The sequence below is a fragment of the Haliotis rufescens genome, unplaced genomic scaffold (genome assembly GCF_023055435.1).
Source record: "Haliotis rufescens isolate VD_foot unplaced genomic scaffold, xgHalRufe1.0.p SCAF_15, whole genome shotgun sequence".
Classification (NCBI taxonomy): Eukaryota; Metazoa; Mollusca; class Gastropoda; order Lepetellida; family Haliotidae; genus Haliotis; species Haliotis rufescens.
In genome coordinates, this window is record NW_025963835.1 from 29,050,494 (window position 1) to 29,058,068 (window position 7,575).

Sequence of the window (7,575 nt, forward strand, 5' to 3'; positions counted from 1 at the left end):
ACACTAGGGTTCAGACAGAGGTCATGGCCAGTAAGGCTCATTTGATGTCCATGAGTTCTACACAGTTTCATTTCATTACCCGATTCAGTGATAGAAACTAACAATTTTAGTCCACTAGTCCTTCTAATTATAACATATAGTGAAACCCATAAAAGAGCAAATTTCTACTTGACTGTATGATACCTTAACTATTGGGCAGTTTGGCAAGGACTACAGGACCAGTGCCAATTTCTAACGCTGCGATTTAAACTAGACACACTTAACGATTACACAGCAAAGCAGCCACTTTATGATGGAGGAAGGTCGTGTATACAAACGGATGAAGTATTGATGATTCTCTGGATGTTTCACATCCCACTTACCATCTGTACCTGCATTACAGCAAGCACAGCGATAGAAACTAACAGTTAGCACAACCCTTAAAAAGGGCCAATTTCTATTAGTTTTTTGGATACCTTAACTATTGGGCAGTTTGGCAAGGACTACTGCCACTTTCTAATGCTGAAGTGGATGTGAACTAGGTTTGGGATATGGAGGAACACGTTCACATTTTCGTGAATGAGTGAGGATGTATATCTATATGCCTGTGATATGTTCTGTGTGATATGTTTTAATTGCGAAATTTTGTTTTAGATCATGAATATGCATAACCATGATAAAGAGTGTATGTATATGATTATATGAAGTGTTGTGTTATTGTTTGATCATATCTCCATATCATAGGACTTAGCACCCGTGAAGATCCGGGTCTTCAGAAACCCATGCTCACTGTAAAAGGCGACTATGCTTGTCAAAAGAGGCGACTAACAGGATCGGGTGGTCAGGCTTGCTGATGTGGTTGATGCATGTCATCGTATCCTGATGGCGTAGATTGATGCTCATCATGCCAAAATGACGTGGGCACCCTAAACAAAATTTAGCAAGGTTTTGTTTTACACTGCACATCATTGTCACACGACTCATTTTGCTGCAGTAAAAATGACGTCACTAGGCTAACGAAAAGCATCAAGTTTCAAGCCGACTGGGCCACCCTTGCCCTAATCAACATCCGAAGTAGCAGTCTCATTGTACAGCAACGTCAGCTCTACACATGCATCTGACTAAGACAGGTAATTGTGCCTACAATCAACATATTGGATTCAAATCACACAAGCAACTGAACCTTGCATGGATGGAACGATTGCCTTGAGACATGCATGCCCTATCCTTATATTGACTTGGAATTGTTTGGTCGTGTTCAACTCAACTATGGCAGTTATCTGGGTGAGCAAGAATGTTGTTCAGGGACCACATGCAGAGAGGATCCATAGCCATTATTTGTAATAATTTCCACTCTTTCACAAACTGTAGACTAACAACAGTTGTACAACCTCGATCATTTCGTTACCTTTGAAGAGCTGGGTTATAATTAGTCTCCGCAACCCATCCTTGTCGTAAGAGGCAACTGATGTACGGGGTGGTCAGACTCGCCAACTTGGTTGATGAATGTCATTGATCCCAATTGCATGGATGGATGCTCATAATGTTAATCACTGGAATGTCTGGTTCGGATCAAATTATTTAGTCCGCTATCATGTAGCTGGAATATTGTTGTGTGTTGTCACTGGTGTTAAACTATAATTTTGTACAAGTTTCTTTTAGGTTTTCTGGGATCACCTCAGATAGTGATCTAGGATTCCCAACTAAGTGTCCTTGACTGGCAAACAGGAGAAAAAAAATCAATACATTGTTAAAAAAATCAATTATTTTAATGTTCTCATTTTCAGAAATTCTGAGGAATTGGGAAATTTAAAATTTATAATTCGAATTTTTAGTCATTTGCTGCAAACTTGGAACCGATTATCAACCTCTGAGCAGGTTTAGATAAATCCGTGGACCCTGATGGCTCGCTCTGTTTCCAGAGCCTTCCTGTGTCTATCTTCATGTTGATATCACATCTGTGAGTGAGTGTTGGTTTACACTACAGTAAAATAATAATCCAGCATTAACACTGAAACTAATCAAGGGTCTTCAGCAAGCCAGCAAGCCAGACTCGCTGACTTGGTTGAAGGAAGACATCCTATCCCAATCTCGTAGATTGATACTCATGTCAATCTCTGGATAGTCATATCGCTCTCCGTCATATAGCTCTCCGTCATATAGCTAAGATATCGTCAAGTGTGGTGCTAAACAAACAAACAATCAAGACTAGGCAGGGGAAAGCAACAGCTGCCTGCAAGAGCAGAGATTTACACTGAAGGGGAACAGTGACACTGCCGACCAAATCACACATTGTGACCATCCAATCCTCATTTTAGTCTGCCCTTTCAACAAACACAAATGCTTGGGGCCCAGAATCTCCACTATTTCTGGATGTGAGTGGGTATGGTTTTACTCTGCTTTCAGCACTATCACGGCACAGCAGTGTCTGAAATAACTGCCTGCTCGTGGCTGGTAACTCTTCTGTTGGGCTGCATGAAAGTTGCCTCCACCTGCTCGACTGTCTGGCACATGATTTTAAGCAAACTTAAGTAATCGATTTTATTACAAGTTCTCGTAGATTCTCAAGTAATTGTAAGCATTATTTCAGTTGAATCAAGACGCGATCTTTCCTTTCCTTTTTCGATTTCCAATATTTATAATGTCTGAATGGGGGCAGGCAACATACATGGGTCAAGTGCCCAACTGTCTTGTTTGGTTTTAAAATCATTTCAAGCACAGAACAGCTTAAATGGGCTTCACACATTGTACCCATGTCAGGAATTGAACCCGGGCCTTCTGACGTGACAGATGATGGCTTTAAAACTAGGCTTCCCATCACCACTACCTTTAGGAAGGGAGAAGCCAAAGTTGTAGTGGTATTGATCAAGATGTAGGACATGACTTTTGCATTTTCAGCAAAGCCAGAAATGACAACATTGTAACAGACAAACCTAGTATTAAAAGATTTATTTCTCCATAATTATGTACAGTGGCATATTGCACAAGGGTGAGAAATCAGTTGTCCTTACTTGGAGTGTTGGAGTCTATTTGTAGCATAATATTTTCAGAATACATACTCAGTATGTAAACAAGCTTACGTTTCAGTCCTAGTCCCAGGTATGTTACCAAGCCAATCAATAGAAGATGACAACTGTTACTTAATCAGATTTATCCATGTTTTGGGCCTATCTGTATTTCATGCAAGCCCTGATCACAAGTCCAATATGAGAAAAATATTTAATTTTGAAATACATATTAATCAAATGGTAAGTTGGAAGATGCCTAAAACATAAATATAATTCCCAATGATCTGAATATTTATTCATAGGCAAAATATCAAATATTCCATTCATATTAATTTTCCTGCCTTCTGCGTGCAGTGAAATCTGTTTCGGCAGATGATCGAGACTGGTTGTTCTCTGATGTTCATTATATTGAGTACAACTGGAAAGGTGTGGACTGATGACCTGTGTTTGGTCAAGACGCAACTACTTGGTGGTATCTGTATGTATGGAACGCCTGTAATTCACATGCGCTTGCCAGCAGTATTCACGGACAAGATATGGCACCTCTTCATGTCTTAACACTTTATCACATATAACCTGGTATCTGCTCAACCTTTCAAAAAACATGCCAGGGATGTAAGATAGGACACACTTTTTTTGTTCACTTGCTTTACGGATCCGCCGAGTGATTTTTGTCGAATTGGAAAAACAAAAAAAATAAATATTCAGAATTTGCTTTTTGTCCATCCCAACCATAAGCTGATTGCATATTGTACCCCAAAAATATTTTCTAACAAGGACCCACTGAAATTGACATGTTAAACATGGGAGTCCAAATAAAGTTTGTTGTTTTTTCCCTAAAATTGATAGGATGCATAGATGCACAACAGTGTTCCCACTTGATTCGTCAGGTTTGCATTGCATTGCATTGCAGCTGACCAATAGTGCAGGAAATAAACTAAAATAAGAATTAACTTGCTACCCCCGCCCCCATCATTTTCTGTTAAAATCCGTAAAGCAAGTAATATTAAAGTTTAGCCTTAGCATCCATTCAGACCAGGACAGTTCCACAAATCGATCTTAGTGCTGCGGCTGCCATAAGTCCATGTTAAAGTATGGAAGTTATTGCTGTCTTAGCGCTAAGATGACTTTGTGGAAGAGGGTCCAGGGCGTCATTCTACAAAGCAATCTTAGATCCATGACTATCGCAAGCCTATGTTCTAGTATAGGAGTTATGATCATCGTAGCGCTAAGATCGTTGTGTGAAATGTGGACCAGTTCCTTGTGTCCAAGACAGTTAATTAAGATAATCATGTTGATGACCCTTGTCTAATTGATTGTAAATATGAGTGACTAATGAAGGTGTCACCTGTCTACAGTGTACTGCAGCTCACTACAGACATAAATAGTCATACATTATAGCCATATTTCGTAAATAAAGTAAGGGATTTGTCTAGCAATAAGATGCGGTACTTGTCGCATCTACCATGTCTATGATAAAGATTTCAATAAAATGACAATGACTTTTTGTATGTTCAAGTACTTCTCAAGTTTTCTCCTGACTCAGTCGTCTGATTGTTCATGTTGTGCTGCAATGATCTCCAGGTAAATGATACGATGCATATTGTTATGATCAGAAAGCAAGATTACCAACTATAATGATTAGAATGAGAGTTGCGTATACAATCTTATCAAGACATGTTGTCCTTCACAAGTCGGCTGACATGAGACACAAATCCACAGATTCATTTACAGCTGAAATTTTCATCTGGGCTCTGCAGTGTGTGATCAAACTGGGGGGTCAGGTTGAAAATGTGTGGTGTTGTCAGCAGTGTGTGAAGGAGCCTGGAGTGTGTGGAGGAGCTGGCAGTGGCATGGAGCCTGTAGTGTGTGATGGAGCCTGCAGTGTGTGATGGAGCCTGGAGTGTGACCAAGCCGACTGTGTTTGATGGGGCCTGCAGTGTGTGATGGAGCCTGTAGTGTGTGATGGAGCCTGCAGTGTGTGATGGAGCCTGGAGTGTGACCAAGCCGACTGTGTGTGATGGAGCCTGCAGTGTGTGATGGAGCCTGGAGTGTGTGGAGGAGCTGGCAGTGGCATGGAGCCTGTAGTGTGATGGAGCCTGCAGTGTGTGATGGAGCCTGGAGTGTGACCAAGCCGACTGTGTTTGATGGGGCCTGCAGTGTGTGATGGAGCCTGGAGTGTGTGATGGAGCTGGCTGTGGCATGGAGCCTGTAGTGTGTGATGGAGCCTGCAGTGGCATGGGGCCTACAGTGTGTGATGGAGCCTGGAGTGTGTGATGGAGCTGGCAGTGGCATGGAGCCTGTAGTGTGTGATGGAGCCTACAGTGGCATGGAGCCTGTAGTGTGTGATGGAGCCTGCAGTGGCATGGGGCCTGCAGTGTGTGATGGAGCCTGGAGTGTGTGATGGAGCTGGCAGTGGCATGGAGCCTGTAGTGTGTGATGGAGCCTGCAGTGGCATGGGGCCTGTAGTGTGTGATGGAGCCTGCAGTGTGTGATGGAGCCTGCAGTGGCATGGGGCCCGCAGTGTGTGATGGAGCCTGGAGTGTGTGATGGAGCTGGCAGTGGCATGGAGCCTGTAGTGTGTGATGGAGCCTGCAGTGTGTGATGGAGCCTGGAGTGTGACCAAGCCGACCGTGTTTGATTGGGCCTGCCGTGTGTGATGGAGCCTGCAGTGTGTGATGGAGCCTGTAGTGTGTGATGGAGCCTGCAGTGTGTGATGGAGCCTGGAGTGTGACCAAGCCGACTGTGTTTGATGGGGCCTGCAGTGTGTGATGGAGCCTGGAGTGTGTGATGGAGCTGGCAGTGGCATGGAGCCTGTAGTGTGTGATGGAGCCTGTAGTGTGTGATGGAGCCTGGAGTGTGTGATGGAGCCTGGAGTGTGACCAAGCCGACCATGTTTGATTGGGCCTGCTGTGTGATGGAGCTTGCAGTGGCATGGAGCCTGCAGTGTGTGATGGAGCCTGCAGTGTGTGATGGAGCCTGCAGTGTGTGATGGAGCCTGGAGTGTGACCAAGGCGACCGTGTTTGATGGGGCCTGCAGTGTGTGATGGAACCTGCAGTGTGTGATGGAGCCTGCAGTGGCACGGAGCCTGTAGTTTGTGATGGAGCTTGGAGTGTGATGGAGCCAGTAGTGTGTGATGGTGCCTGGAGTGTGATGGAGCCTGCAGTGTGTGATGGAGCCTGCAGTGTGTGATTGAGCCTGCAGTGTGTGATGGAGCCTGGAGTGTGACCAAGCCGACCGTGTTTGATGGGGCCTTCAGTGTGTTATGGAGCTTGCAGTGGCATGGAGTCTGTAGTGTGTGATGGAGCCTGCAGTGGCATGGAGCCTGTAGTGTGTGATGGAGCTTTGAGTGTGACAAAGCCGATCATGTTTGATGGGGCCTGCAGAGTGTGATGAAGCCTGCTGTGGCATGGAGCCTGGAGTGTGTGATGGAGCCTGCAGTGTGATTGAGCCTGCAGTGTGTGATGGAGCCTGCAGTGGCATGGAGCCTGTAGTTAGTGACGGAGCTTGGAGTGTGATGAAGCAGGTAGTGTGTGATGGAGCCTTCAGTGGCATGGAGCCTGTAGTTTGTGATGGAGCTTGGAGTGTGATGGAACCGGTAGTGTGTGATGGAGCCAGTAGTGTGTGATGGTGCCTGGAGTGTGTGATTGAGCCTGCAGTGTGTGATGGAGCCTGCAGTGGCATGGAGCCTGTAGTTAGTGACAGAGCTTGGAGGGTGATGGAACCGGTAGTGTGTGATGGAGCCTGGAGTGTGTGATGGAGCCTGTAGTTTGTGATGGAGCTTGGAGCGTGATGGAGCCAGTAGTGTGTGATGGTGCCTTGAGTGTGTGATTGAGCCTGCAGTGTGTGATGGAGCCTGCAGTGGCATGGAGCCTGTAGTTTGTGATGGAGCTTGGAGTGTGATGGAGCCAGTAGTGTGTGATGGAGCCTGCAGTGTGTGATGGAGCCTGCAGTGGCATGGAGCCTGTAGTTTGTGATGGAGCTTGGAGTGTGATGGAGCCAGTAGTGTGTGATGGTGCCTGGATTGTGATGGAGCCTGCAGTGGCATGGAGCCTGTAGTTTGTGATGGAGCTTGCAGTGTGTGATGGATCCTGCAGTGTGTGATGAACCTGGAGGCTGTAATGGAGCCTGCAGTGTGTGATGAAACCCGGAGTGTGATGGATCCTGCAGTGTGTGATGGGGCCTGGAATGTGTGATGGAGCCTGCAGTGTGTGATGGAGCTTGCAGTGTGTGATGGATCCTGCAGTGTGTGATGAAACCTGGAGGCTGTAATGGAGCCTACAGTGTGTGATGAAACCCGGAGTGTGATGGATCCTGCAGTGTGTGATGGAGCCAGTAGTGTGTGATGGTGCCTGGATTGTGATGGAGCCTGCAGTGGCATGGAGCCTGTAGTTTGTGATGGAGCTTGCAGTGTGTGATGAACCTGGAGGCTGTAATGGAGCCTGCAGTGTGTGATGAAACCCGGAGTGTGATGGATCCTGCAGTGTGGGATGGGGCCTGGAATGTGTGATGGAGCCTGCAGTGTGTGATGGAGCTTGCAGTGTGTGATGGATCCTGCAGTGTGTGATGAAACCTGGAGGCTGTAAT

General features: G+C 45.7%; 1 protein-coding gene across 1 annotated transcript; it reads right to left on the minus strand.

Annotated features, from left to right (window-relative positions):
* Positions 1-2,913: 2,913 nt before the first annotated feature.
* LOC124140251 lies at positions 2,914-7,575 on the minus strand. The gene is made up of 5 exons (XM_048396431.1): positions 7,341-7,575; positions 6,862-7,007; positions 6,532-6,751; positions 5,015-6,148; positions 2,914-4,978 (listed from the first exon to the last, which is right to left on the minus strand). The coding sequence occupies exons 2-5, from the start codon at positions 6,945-6,947 to the stop codon at positions 4,712-4,714; spliced, it is 1,707 nt and encodes a 568-aa protein (XP_048252388.1). The 5' UTR covers positions 6,948-7,007; positions 7,341-7,575; the 3' UTR covers positions 2,914-4,711.

Bases quoted from the DNA above. Each gene is read 5' to 3' on its own strand.
- LOC124140251 (XM_048396431.1), bottom strand. From the start codon at position 6,947: ATGCCACTGCAGGCTCCATCACACACTGCAGGCTCCATCACACACTAC. The intron at 6,752-6,861 runs GCTCCATGCCAC...CACAAACTACAG, and splicing joins AGCTCCATCACAAACTACAG to GCTCCATCACACACTCCAGG. The intron at 6,149-6,531 runs GCTCCATCACAC...CACACACTGCAG, and splicing joins CAGGCTCCATGCCACTGAAG to GCTCCATCACACTCCAGGCA.